The sequence below is a fragment of the Netta rufina genome, assembly GCF_964035555.1.
Source record: "Netta rufina genome assembly, chromosome: 1".
Taxonomy (NCBI): domain Eukaryota; kingdom Metazoa; phylum Chordata; class Aves; order Anseriformes; family Anatidae; genus Netta; species Netta rufina.
The window spans coordinates 19285575-19299498 of NC_140123.1; the positions used below are offsets into that span (position 1 = coordinate 19285575).

The window sequence follows — 13924 nt, forward strand, 5'->3', positions numbered from 1 at the left end:
CAATGCACGAGAACAATCACGGATTTTCACACACGTTGAAGCAAAACCAGTTTCACGATTTTCAAAACTCTCAGTGTGCATTGAACACTACCAGATCTGCATTGTTTTAGACACTGAGAAAATAAAAATAATAATTAGAAAACAGATAATTCTCTATTTTACTTTCATCTGAAATACAAATGTCATTTAGGTGATCGAAAACACTTCAATTCTTCCAGATAAAAATAAAATATAGGCATGAAATTATCACACGCATCCTTTATCAGAGTAATATTACAAATTAAGACTAATGTAACCAGTGCTGGTGCATTAAGTTATGCTTTTTTCCTTCTCATTTATAATACTCTGGGGAAAAAAAAAATAAATTGTTTATTTTCAAGAGGGTTCTTTACCTTAACTCTCTTGTAAAAGACTGGCATCCTTATCAAAGAGAGACTACAGATACATTATCAGTCTCTGAAAATCAATTTGCTCTCCACTAGCTTGAGTTTGCAGCGGGGACGAGCTACGTAACACATTTCACGTGGAATGGAAGAAGGGCCGCTCTGCTGTCACTATTTTAACGAGCCCCAGTATTTAGTGGCCCTATCCTGTTATTTTTAGTGCCGTTTCTCACGCTAACGGACTGATGACATATCTGACAGACTTGTAGGTAAAATATCCGTTAATTGAACAATACAAATTACGGCTGCAGCTATTACGGAGATTTTACAGCCATTTTCTGTCCCACACCAGGTGAATGCAGACGTTAACGTAAGCTGGGTGTGGAGATGCTCCCTGCCATGAAACATCTGAACTTCTGCCTTATTAGCAGCAGCCCAGTTGTGCCAAACCTGAAAAAATGGCACTAAATTACCTACTACAGGGGTGTGTACAGGTCAAATGCAGTCTTCATCATCAAAACACTCAACAACATGAACGAAGCTCTACTGTAAAGTGTAAGAGTATAGCTAAGTGCCTTCATGTTTCGTAAAGCTCTGGTGATCCCTGATTAGCGCCTAGAGAGGAAGAGGAGAAAACATGGTTTAAGATGGATTTTCTTTTATCTTTGCTTACATTCATGTATGCAGCCGTTAGCTCCGCACTTGGTTTTGTTTAATGAACTGGAGAAATCAGAGTAATCTGTCTTAAAAAGATTAACTTCTCACTTTTAATGTATAATTTGGAAAAAAGTTCTCTGTGATTCTTGGAGGAAAATACTAAAAAAAAGAAAAAAAGATAATCAAATGTGTAATTTTCTTCCCATTCTTTGCCTCTCTTCCAGGATGGGTGAAGATAAATATAAAAATATTTCATATCTTAAGGCAGCCATAGAGGGATTGTAACACTTCAGGACTTAACACAAATTCTAGTTTTTGCAAATGGATCCCAAGGTTGTGTTTTGGGGTTTTATTTTTTTTTCTCCTCCATGAGAAGGGAGGCTTGCCCTGTCACAAAGAATGAAACAAGGAATTTAAAAATCAAAGCTAAGGCTGCATCTACCAGACTCCCATCTGCAATTTTTTTCTATAGCAGTGAAGAACTCAGAAATGTATGAAGAACTCCTAGAGTGATGAGGCCCAATTTTTTATTTTATCTTTTTTTGTTGTTGTTGTTAAGTTGTTTTAATCACTTTACCGTTGTTGTCTGGAATCTTTCTGGAGAGCTTTATATCAGTCTGAGACTTATACTTTACAAATAAAAATCCATTATTCAGGTAATGGCTTGGAAATCTGCCATCCAGTGTTACAACGCTAGCATACTGATTATATTTATATTTTTAAGACCTCCTCTGGCTTGCTAGTTAGTACGCCAAGCACGTGGGATGAGTCTAGGATCTACTCTAGAAGTGATGCAGAGGCTTGCTGCCCCCTATGGAGAACGGTTTCCTAAATCTTTACACAACTCACACTCCTAGGAAACAGATCCAGCATTCGGGAGAAGAAAGGTAGGCTTAAACATTTAATTGTTAAAAACTACTTTATGTGGGAGACACCAGCTTCAGATTGTGTCTGCAAAGCTGCAGGCAGAGGAAGTGTAGGAAGACACCAGCTAATCTTAAAGCCAGCCAACTCTGGAGCTGCCATGCCAGCACAAAGTCTCATGTTGACCACCCAAGTGGATTAATTCTGCAGCCCCTGCTAAAATTTGCTATCCCTACTAAAACTTGTGACCACAGCTCTCCAGCTAACAGTGAGCAAGCTGATCACTTCAAGCCTAACTTCTGCTTACACCACCTATGCAGAAGTGATGGCCATACAGATGCAGCCCAAGACTCACACCTTCCCACTGCCTGCCACCTAGGAAGCTGATGAATTTCTAAGCAGTAGGGATTCCAAAATTAATTTTTTCTTAAAGAGGGAAAAAACTGACAAAAGTAAAAGGCAGCTCTCTCTTTTACACTTTCTTCATCACAGCTGTTTTAGTTGCAATGAATTCTTCCTCATAACTCAAACAACAGCCAGGACAGCACCTCATCCCTTCATCTTTCAAATGAAGACTGTAGTAAATTCAGGATAACCCCAGGCTGTTAGCAAACAGAAGACCTAAGGAAAGCTGCCCTGCTGCTGAAGGAAACCCATGTTGTCTCTCAGCACAGTTGTATCTGCAGTTGTGCAACAAATCACAGTCAGGACCTCACCCCACTAGAAAAAAGCTCTCAGCCAGGCTGTTCCCTGCTCAGTATCATGCTCCTGAGAGATGCTGGGTCAGGATGCTTTTTCAGCAGTGATGCCAACTCAAATCATTCCTCAAAACAAACCTGGTGTTGTTTTTTCTGAGAACTCTGTTTTTCATGCACTTCCATTATGCACAACAGATGCTACCAATCTGGGTTGGACCGACTTCAAATCCTGAAAGCTTGCAGAGCTGTATGGTTCGCAGGATCTCCCAGAGAGGTCTCTCATTCTGGCTTAAGATATTTTCACAAGAGATATGAAGAGCTTGTTCCTTTAAACGTATAGCTGAGGAACACCCATACTAAAACCAGAATTCTGATCAGATAAAAGCTTCAGTCAGTTCATATCATTGCCACTGCACCATGAATTTTGACGGGATGGCAGCGATGCGTACTAGAGGAGTGCATCCCATCAGGGTTACGTATCCTGTATTTTAAATCCAATCCCTTATTCTACATTCACCTGAAAATTTGCCAGCTTGCCTCCTAGCAAGAAGAGGCACTAAATCCAAAACAAAAACTACAGCTAAAGTTCCTGTTCAGTCGTGTACTATTAGCACGCTCTACAAAAAGATGTGAAAAAAAAAAAGGTACCTTTATGAATAAAATAAGGGATAAATAGTTCTATAATGGCTCCTAATGACAGATAAGGAACACCTTGCTGTAGATGGGAGATAGCAGGACAAAGGCCTGATTAAGAACTTCTGCATTTGTGGGCATTCATCCAAAGTCTATTGGAATGCAGCTGCCAAGAACAGATAAATCCCAAAGTCAAGAAGTGATGAGAAACACCTCTGGAGGTAAAAGAATGTGATTACGTCCTGACTCCGTAGGACAGATTATACATTCATGTCAAAGTGCGTTAGGGTCCAGCAATGCTGAACTCCTTAACTGGGGTCTTTAGACACTCCTCACGTACTAGGAGTGGGATCCTTGATGGTGCTCTTATAAAAGAGAGGGCTGCATCGCTTAGTACCCATCATCTGCTTGCACTCTCTTAACTATTCAAAACACTTACTGAAGAAAAGATTCAGTTTAAAACCAGTTCCATCCAAGTAACCAATATCTAACTGTGCTGTGACAGCACTGAAAAAGGAAACCCTACAGAAGCCAACATGCCACAACTGACTGCCGCACGTTCTTAGTGCAAAATAGGAATTCTATGCTATTGTCATTTCCAACAGTACTGCCAAAAATCCCAAAGCAGCTGCAAACATCAGGTGAGCTAATGCCTAGAGGTAACAGATGAAAACAACAATAGGCGATTGCCTGCAGGTTAGAAAATGAAATGGAAGACACTGCACGTGACTGAGAGGGAGCCTCCTAGGTCATCGTGCCTTACTGCTGCAGTAAGACACTCAATAATTACTGAGCTCCAGCTTAAGAGCAGGTTGGTGTCAGCCTCTCCTCTTTCACTGCTCAACAAGGTGGCTACTCCAGAATGCACCTTTTATGCCAGCTCTTCTTGCTGGTAATAAACAATTTATATTTACTACAGCTCTTCTAATTGCCAGCAGCACTGCCTAAGGCTGCATTTAACAATGCAATACATGCCAAATTTACCTGTAACAGCACTTCTCACTTCTTGAGAAGTCATATTTTGATGTAATTCTTGCAATTTAGTGATATAAATGCTGTGCCTCAGTGAAAAATCACTACATCACTGAAAAGCACATATTTATGCTGCTTTTTTTTTTGCAGGGGGCAGAGGGCACAAAATACCAGAATCTGCTAAAGATTAGGTACAGATACTGCAGATAACTGCTATGCTGCAAGGAAGACTGAGAATAAATTATCTTGTTGGGAATATCAACTAAAGGAAAATATATATATACACACACATATGTGGATACTATGGATCATTTTACTCCATGCTTTAGGTATTAAATTTATGCCCATTGCTTTGGCATGTGTACTGGCAAGATTTGGAAAGAGGACACCAACTGATCAATTGGCATTCTTATGTTCTTGTGTAATGTGCTACCTATGTAGAAATTGCTGCCAAGTTAAGCTTCACTGTCCAGGAACTAACAATCAACAGCTACATCAACACGTGGCTGTCACCACGGTAGCTGTCAGCTAACAGCTACTGAACCTTGGTTAAGACCCACTTTTCTCCAAAGTGATTAAAGCCATTCCAAGTTCTGTGAAAACAGGTTGCTAAATAGAGGAGGGAGAGCACAACCAGTGTCATAGTTCTTACAGCAAAATGAAATGCCCAACGGCAGAAAACAAGACGATGATATAATGGAGAACCTGAGTTATAAAAAGATCTGAAACAGAAGCAGAGAAGAGCACTCGTGGTGGTTCAAACTAAAAGTCTGTCTACACCAGAAGCAGTCTCCAGAAGTGGCCAGAATTTAACAGCAGTAGTATGTCAAGTAGGCCAAGTAGCAGAAAACTCTGTTAATCTCAAGTAGTGATATGCCTTGCTTAGCCATTACAATTAACACTTATTTACAAATACCTATAGATTGGATCACTTCTAATTATATACAGGTGTAAATAAAAGCTGCAACTCTCAAGGCCTGAATAAATTCCTACCAACATGTTGCTTGCACTTAACTAGCCCCACCACTGCAAACCTTCAGGTTAGGATAAAGTGCTCATGAAAAAGCTAGTTTTCACTTTCAAACTGTAATACCATCAGTATTTGTGATGGTGTACATCACAGGTTTGCATTAGGCAAGACTAAAAATCAGAGGAAATGACCTCCACCCACCACTACACAACACAAAGGCATTTCCCTTCTATTTACTGTGACTGCTTTAAAAAGTGTTCACACATCATTTGAATTCTCACAAATCCCAAATTCTCTTCTGAAAACTTTTATAAGATGCAATAATTTGATTCCAACCTCAGTCTTGTAAGCACATGCACTGAATTCCTCTCTGGCCCCTTGCCAAACCACTTCAGTGATTAACAGGCGTGAAATATTTACTTTTCATCCACAGCACTTTCCAAAAAGACACTATCTGGCATTCTACTTTAGAGCTGTGAACCAAAGAACATCCACTTTCACTTCTGCTGCTCCTTACATACCGAACAGATTCAAAGACAACAGAAACACACACATGCTGCCTTCTGATTGTCAAACTCAAATAAAATCCTATACAAAGGATTTGAAGGCAACACCAAGATTCCTGCAGTATGTGTAACAGTATATTCTTACAGTTTTAAGACAAAATCTTATAAAGCAGCTTAACAGATTGGCTCTTGGTAAGTTTGCCGAGTATCTTAGAGATGGTGTAGCTATTAAAAGAGTCGTCATAATGCTGTACCCTCTATTTCTACCATATTCTTCTGGCACATTTTTCAGGCCAAACATTTTTCACCTCTCTTCTTCCCTCCCTCACCAAGACTCACTCTCTCTTTCTGATTCTTCATTATATTCCCATTTCTTCCTCTGCTTACCATCTCCACATTTCCCTGGACATTCATAACCAGCACACACCACAAAAATAAGAAAAGGGAAGCAACAGTACCAGTATATTGGAAAAAAAAATAAAAAAAGAGATTCCATTTCTTCTCTTTTACTGGGGGAATCCTTTGAGCATGCACATTGTGAAATGACAGGGCATTCACCTACCTGCTTCTCTTCTCTGAGAGCAAGAAGAAAGATCAGATCTCTGCATAAAAATTGAACAGAGCTTACTTAGATCCCTTCACCATTTGGTTCTGCACTGAAGTAGTTTGTTACACTTTACCTGGCCCTTGCAACAACCACATACATGGCAGGAGGATCATCAGCTCCAAACTGGAAGCTGCTCTGCTGAACTAATTTGGGCTTTTATATAAAATACTTTAATGAAAAGTAACAGCAGCTTCTTTATATAAGCACCTCCTAAGCAAATGCAGGAGTGAAAAAAACCTTAAAACACAGACTAAATATAAGACTTTAATTTCCATTTTTCTTTCCTCACAAAGACTTTACTTATCACCCATCAGAAGTGATCCAAGTCAGCTGAAATAAAAGGCCTGATATTGAAAGGATATAATTTGGAGGAAGGAAGTTCCAGCTTAAGACCTGATTGGCTAGTGCAAGATAACGCTGAAACACTGAAGACATCTGAGCATTGAGGTTTTCACGTCTGCTGAATTCCTGAAGTACCTCTACTGTGAGCATGAAGATCTGCCGTAGATCATCCTCCTATAGTCAGGACAAACACAACACATTAATAGAGCCTCTCAGTCATTTTCGTGTTCACCCAAGTTTTCATTAAAAAGCAGAAAATATTCCAAAGTTGACAGTGAGAATCCCCATCTCATTTGCCAAAACTAATGCAATGTGTTGGTAAATAAAAATATTTATATAAGTTTAGTCATTAAAGGAAAAATTAACAATATATTTTTAACAACTGGTGGAGGAGGGGGGTGGTCTTTGGCATGAAAAAAAGTTGGTAAGTTGTTCCACAACAGTCAGAGTTTAAAGCAATGCCTTCACAAAAACATTTCTGCCTGGCCAAACAATACATCTGAGACAACCAGACTACACCATCTGCAATAATATTTTTAAATACATAGCTCTCCTTGGCTTTAAACCAAAGCTATATTTAAGACTATCATTGTTCCACAGAGTATTCGTTTTGTTTGCAATTGGTAGCCAAGGAATTAAAGAGTCCAACCGTGTAAAGATCTGTAGCTCTACATTCATCAAATGGGCAAAGAGATGGCACTTTTTTGATACAAGTATTTAAAAATTACATTATCAATTTCCCTAAGGTAGCCAATATCTGCATTTATATATATTAGTCCAATTAAATGCTGTCAAGCATACACTGTACCTGAAGGCACCTAGTGCAAGAAAGTACTTCTGCTTCTTAATACATAGATTTTAGAAACACAGGTAGCATATATTGATACAGAAGTAGTTTACCTGAAATATACGTTTACAGTTACCGTGGAACTCCATGCTTAGTCCAATGTTGCTGGTTTTACTTGAACTTGAGAATTCGCTCAACAACGCCGTTAAAATGGAACAGGCCAAAGTTTGCTACAAAAAAAAAAAAGAAAGGGGAATAATATAACTAAAAGATGTCCAACAACGTAACACCACCTACGTTGTCCTTAAGTTACTTTATTTGCATATTTCTGAGGCTATTCTTTCAGTTTCTTCTGACACAAATTAGAACAACTCAAGCTTTCAGGATTACAAATGCTTGGGTGAGCCATCTCTGGAATCATCCAAGCTCCACCCTTACACAAGAAATTAAAGTATTTGAGCAGCGTAAGTAACTAACACCTGTACAATCATCTCTACAAAATGGAAACAAACACTGCAATCCATTTGCCAGCCTGATAATTTTCTCTCCCCATGCACATGGTTTTACAGGTATTAGGATCAGGGAAGATACAGTTTATACTTTTTTCTACCCATCTAACAGCTCAGATCACTCTGAAGTTTATTTTGGCATTTCTTTGCATTTGCTACACTTACCTTGTTGGTATCTGATCATGATTAAATGTACACCACAGAAAGTGATAAAAGCTATTCAAAAACAGCACCTGCAATGCACCCTCTTTTCCCTCTCCCTCATCAAAAAAGGGGAGGAATATGCAGAAAGCTCTGATGCTTAAAAGCTTCTAGATACTCTCCTCCAAAGCACAAGATCCACAAGCCTCAGAAAGAACCTTTAAAGCTACTCTTTTGGAATGGTGTCCCTGAAGCAATATAAAAATGGGTGAGGAAAAAACAAAAACAAACAAAAAACACATTAATTTTAGAGAAACATATACACGAAGATTGAAGGTTTAAGTATCATCTTCATTCTCAACATTTAAGGTAATGTAAATCAAATGCTTACGAAAAAGACAATTTAAAAGCCAACTTTTCTTTATGAAACACTTTTCCAGCCATAGTTGCTATTTTTGAAATAAAAAAAGCTTTTTTTTTTCCTGATGCCAAAGTCCAGTGACCATCATCACCAGTTTTAATAAATTCCTGTAACTGATTATTAAACACAAAAGAAACTGAATGCTGTATAATGGGGATGTAAAAAGTACTTCAGAAGCGTAACATATACTAATGTAATAAACACAATAGAGACTATACACCAATGAAATTAAAACACTTTTTGTTAGACAGACTCTTAACAAAAAACTTGCAGATCACTGGCTATACTCCTAGACCGTTCGGAGCCAAGGTGCCAGGGATGGACAGAGGGATAGGAATTGTTAAAGGGTCATGCATGCCAGCAAGTGTCCAGGGGTTAAACAGAAATATGCACACTACCTCTGAACACCCGAAAGATTAAAGTGGAGATGATACTATTTATGCAAGCTCATACAACAGCTGAGAGCAGTGCCATCCACCCACCAACTGCAACATCTTTGTTCAGAAATGCCTCTGAAGTCAGTACCTTGACCCCCCAGACAACTAGTTATCTTAGCTAGTATACACTAAATTAACATTCTTACTTGCTAAATAAGTCCCAGACAGATCAAACATAGCAGCTTCCTGATAACATATGGGTGTTCTTTTCTACTACACAATCAAGCTGTACAGCAGACCAGCATATTGCTGATCAGTTGCTAAATCTAAATTTTCCCATTTTAAGGAAATAACTATTTATTTCGAGTAGGCTATTTCAAGTAGGCTATTTCTCATCCAGTCTCTCACGATAAAAGCAACAGTTTGCCAGTGAGAAGCATCACACTTTAATTTGCTCCACCAGAAATGCAATTTTGTCAGTTCTATACAAGATTCAGAGTACTCCTGACTAGCTCAAACATTTCAGTATTTTATTTCCAAATTTCTGGGTAAGCTATTTCTGCAATGAATTATTTAAATTTGCAAGAAGCCCAAAGTTGAGCTGATATAAGAAATTAGGCTGACACTGAGTTTCAAGTCCAACATTAAGAGTTCCATATGAAAAGAATTAATGTGACAAAAACAAACAAAAAAACCCCCACACAACCCATCTCCTGCACCCCCCTCAAAAAAAAAAAAAAAAAAAAAAAAAAAAGAGAAAAGCAATGAATCACAGAATCACAGAATTTCTAGGTTGGAAGAGACCTCAAGATCATCGAGTCCAACCTCTGACCTAACGCTAGCAGTCCCCACTAAACCATATCCCTAAGCTCTACATCTAAACGTCTTTTAAAGACTTCCAGGGATGGTGACTCCACCACTTCCCTGGGCAGCCTGTTCCAATGCCCAACAACCCTTTCGGTAAAAGTTAAGCTCTAGAACAATGCTTCAGATAAGAATACATGTTTTTAAAGGAATAATGTAGAAGTTTCCAGAGAACACTGCCCGTTTCCATTCTCTGCCAGGAGATGCAGACATCTCACACAGCTCTCTAAATAATACAGACTTGAATTTATACTTGAATTGCAAATGCACTGATACATCACTGCCTCTCAGAGCTGAAAATTAAGAGCACCAGTAGCTGTAATCACAGATCCCCAGAGTTTGAAGCTCCACGATTACCACACGGTATCAGTGGTTGTGCTGCTAAAACTGCTTCGCCAGGAGACCTCCTCAGCACGCTGCCATTCGGAGCAGCATGGGACAAGCAGGGCAGCGATGCAAACCAGCCATCCCTGGCGGCTGATTGCCAATTACTAGAAAAATAAATGGGTTAGAACAACAGATAAGGAGCAAATGGAAAAATTATTTGTTCCCAGTGTGACTAGAAATATTTGGTATCAGCTGAAACTGACATCTTCTTTTGCTTTCTCTACTTTGTTTATACAATATATAACCACAAAGCCCTTCTGTTCAAATAGTAAACACATTAAAGCATGAACAAATTGCATTCTGGATGCAAGTTTCTCCTGATTTCAAGGAGAAATTTAAAAGGAAAGATAAATTTTAGTATTCATGATGAAGAAAGCTCCTCAAGGATGTAAAGAGCAGTGGCTCCTTAAACTAAAAAAAAGAAAAAAAAAAAAAACTGTTTCTGAGGGAACCTGCTTCGAGCCCGATGCAAAAGCTGGAGATGTGACCACTGATCTCAGCAACAGGTATTTCAGGTAGGTCTGACCTCGGTAACTGCTCTGAGCATGGAGGGAGGAAAAGCAGCATGTTACTGGAGATCTACACACTTTATTCCTTCCAGCACCCTTGCTCACAGCAAACACCAGTACACACTGCAGCCCTCCATCCTCCCTCGCTCCCCAAAACTTTTCCCTCCTGCTGCGTTCCCAGCACCCCACCACCTCCTGCCCTGTGGTATTTTGATTCCTGGTGTGCAAGCCCTACCTGTTCCCTCCTCATCCTGGAGCTGTGGGCTCCAGGGGCACGTGTGTGCCCTTGTGTCGCTACCTGCCCCTGCCCCTTTCACCTGTGAGGCGCTGTAAGCGTGTCGGGGTACCCAGGTCACCAGAGCAGCAGCAGGAGGCCAGAGGAAAGTTTGTGGCCTAAAATTTAAAATCTACCTCAACAACAGGCAGAGGAGGTTGCCAGACACTGGCTTTCTAGAAGGAAGAAAGTTTACACAGATTACAGGCAAGAGCAGAGGGACTGAAATTACTCTTTGCGAAGAAGAGTAATTTCACTATAGGTTAGCAACTAAAATTTTGAAATATATTTTTCAAATTTACACATATTTGATACAAAGAATCTCAACACAAATTGCTGTGGTATTAGAAGAAAGATTCCAAAAACCTGAAAAGCGACACAAATTCATAGAAACACAGTTGTGCTCTGTGAAATGAAATCGCTTCCTTTAACGAAACGAAACTGAATACGCTTGACACATGCGAAGTATTAAATTTTTTAAAGGTTTTCTGCCATGCCACTGAAGAGATGAACAATCCAATTTAATAATACCATACAGTAATAAGTAGAAAATGCACGTGATGCCGGGCATCATATTAAAAGTCAGCCCCGAGTGTCTATTGCCCAGTAATGCCATTAACTTCATACCAGTAAGAGTACACCTCTGAACGTGGCTTGCCTCACTTGCTAGCGATTTCACTAGTTCTGCCACCAGTACATGCCCAAACAATAACCCCATCTAACAAAATAAAATACCTCTCTTGTCAAGAGCGGACTGCCTCTGAGAATAGCTTGGCACTCTCCCCAGTTAGCTTTATTACCAGGAATAAACTTTATGAAAGATCGCTATACATAAAATAGACTCTCAGCTGCTCAAACAGAAGATCAATGGGACTTGTGATAAGAGATTAACTTGGCAATCAGACACCCAGTAGTGACATCGTTTTAGTGGGTTTCTTTTTAAATAAAACACAGACACTACGGGAGGGCCACGCACCCTTTTAACAGCAAACATTTATTCATAGTTCATAAAACTCAGATGCATTAGGAAAATGCAACTTGTTCCTGCAAATGGAATGTCCCCTATAACAAAAGCTGAAGCCATAATGTTTGAAGGGATTTCACACTTGTGCCTGGACTGCCCATGGAATAAGTGAACTGCTTCATTTGCGGGTAGTTAGGTTACAAAGCATCTGAAAGGAAGAAGAGTTCAAACGCGGCTTAGGAAAAAATGGACATGTGGTACACCAGCTCCAAGGCAGAAAAGCCAACAGACAAAGCAGAAAACGACACCCCCAAAAATGTTTCCCCTGTTCTGAAATCCAGGCTGTCAAGAGGCTTGATTTGATCACTCATTTCTCTACAAAAAATGAACTACGAGCAACTGTCCCACATTCCCACGTACTATGCAATGCTATTTGTATCTACAGAAAAAGGGAGCAAATATATTTAAAATACTAAAGATCTCACATGTGCAGAGCAAATAAGATCTACCCTGTTACATTAAATCATTGACAGCCCGAATGTGTACTTAAAGGACTTTGTCTCAATGCTTATAACATAAACTGTTACTGAAACCAAAGGGAAACACCAAGAAGCATTTAATAACATCCCTAAATCAGCTAGTTTTAATTTGTGTGAAAGCAGGAAGAGCAGGACAGTAGATCTGCTCAGAGGCAGAATTTGCGGTGCTGTTTGTAGGTGATAATTCTGTGGCGAGAATGCATCAAATGCAGTTTTACCAAAGAAATTGTTTAAAGCAAGGCTTCCTTTATAAAGGAGGTAACAGGCTTCTTCCCTAACTTTCCTGAATGAGGAAAATGTTGCCTAACATTTTCAGGGAATGTAAATCCCCAAAACATAAGCTACATCTCCAAATGCAAAAGTAACAGTTAACAGGATGGTGACAAGACCAAAATACCATTATGTGCACAGAGTAACTGGGGGTCGCTCCAGCTTTTCAACTTGTAATAAATAGGATTGCAATGGAGGAAATTAAAAACAAACAAAAAAATAGGAGCTGAAGAAGAGCTGAAGCTGTAGCTCCTAAACAAAGAACAAACCAATGGAATATATTCTGAATATAGGCAAGCACCAGAAGAACCCACTGGACTTCATCTATTTTATCCTTCCCAAATGAGCCAACTGGTGGAAAAAGAAGCTGTGGAGCAGGGACAGGACGATAGGAATAGGACCCACAGCTGCAGATTTGTGCTGTCAGCAGTAACAAACTGGCTGGGCAGAGCACCCCTTTCCTCCCCACTCCTTCTCCACCACGACAGATGAGCGGTGCTGGGCTGACGCGCCGTGCCTACAGCAGGGCTTCTGCTTCTTGGGGGAAAGCAGACCAACCATGCAAGGCAACCACCCAGGACTGAGCTGGGAAAGAGGAAACCAATTCCCCTGCAAATCACTGGGGGCCACAGGAAGATGATCTTGTGGCATGTGAAATATGTGCCCTTTAGCCAAAGAGAGAAGGAAAGTAACAACCTCTAATGATTGCTGAAGAGGTTGATCCAGGCTGAGTTTGCTCAAGCTTGGGGTGCAAAACTTCCCTTTCTGTTTCTCTCTGATTTGAAGCAGAAACTGGGAGGTGGGAAAAAAGTAACCTTGTAAAAAAAAGTGAAGGTCTGAAAGCCATTTATCTGGAGGCAACATATCCTTCCTCCAGGTTCTTGTCTGAAAAGCACCAGCTGGATCTCCTCTCCTACAGTAGTTGCATGAACAAATCCAAGACCCTCAATTAAATTCAAAATATCAAGTAGTAAGACTAACCATGCGGCTTGCCATGGGTATTACCCAGCATTAGAATTAGAGGATGATGTATATTTAGTTTTGGCAGGTCATGCTCCTGGCAAGTGCTCTTTGGCAGGCAGGAGTCCGTTCTCTCTCTGCTTTTCCCAGTACTCATTCCTGGCCGCAGCCCCCTGGGCCTGCCATACTGTCAAGGTGTGCCAAGTGACCTGTGCTACATGGCTGTGCTCCAGAGCAGATCTGCTTTTTAAAAATAATAAAAAAAGTAAAAAGAAAAGGGGCTAGGAGGG

General features: G+C 40.0%; 1 protein-coding gene across 1 annotated transcript in view; it reads right to left on the reverse strand.

Moving 5' to 3' along the window:
• XPO4 (exportin 4) overlaps positions 1 to 13924 on the reverse strand; it is a 78742-nt gene that overhangs the window by 32086 nt on the left and 32732 nt on the right. The window contains exons 5-6 of the mRNA XM_084284187.1: positions 7533 to 7649; positions 6653 to 6806 (exon numbers count right to left, since the gene is read on the reverse strand). Coding sequence (XP_084140313.1) covers positions 6653 to 6806; positions 7533 to 7649 — 271 coding nt within the window. The remainder of the gene's footprint in view (positions 1 to 6652; positions 6807 to 7532; positions 7650 to 13924) is intronic.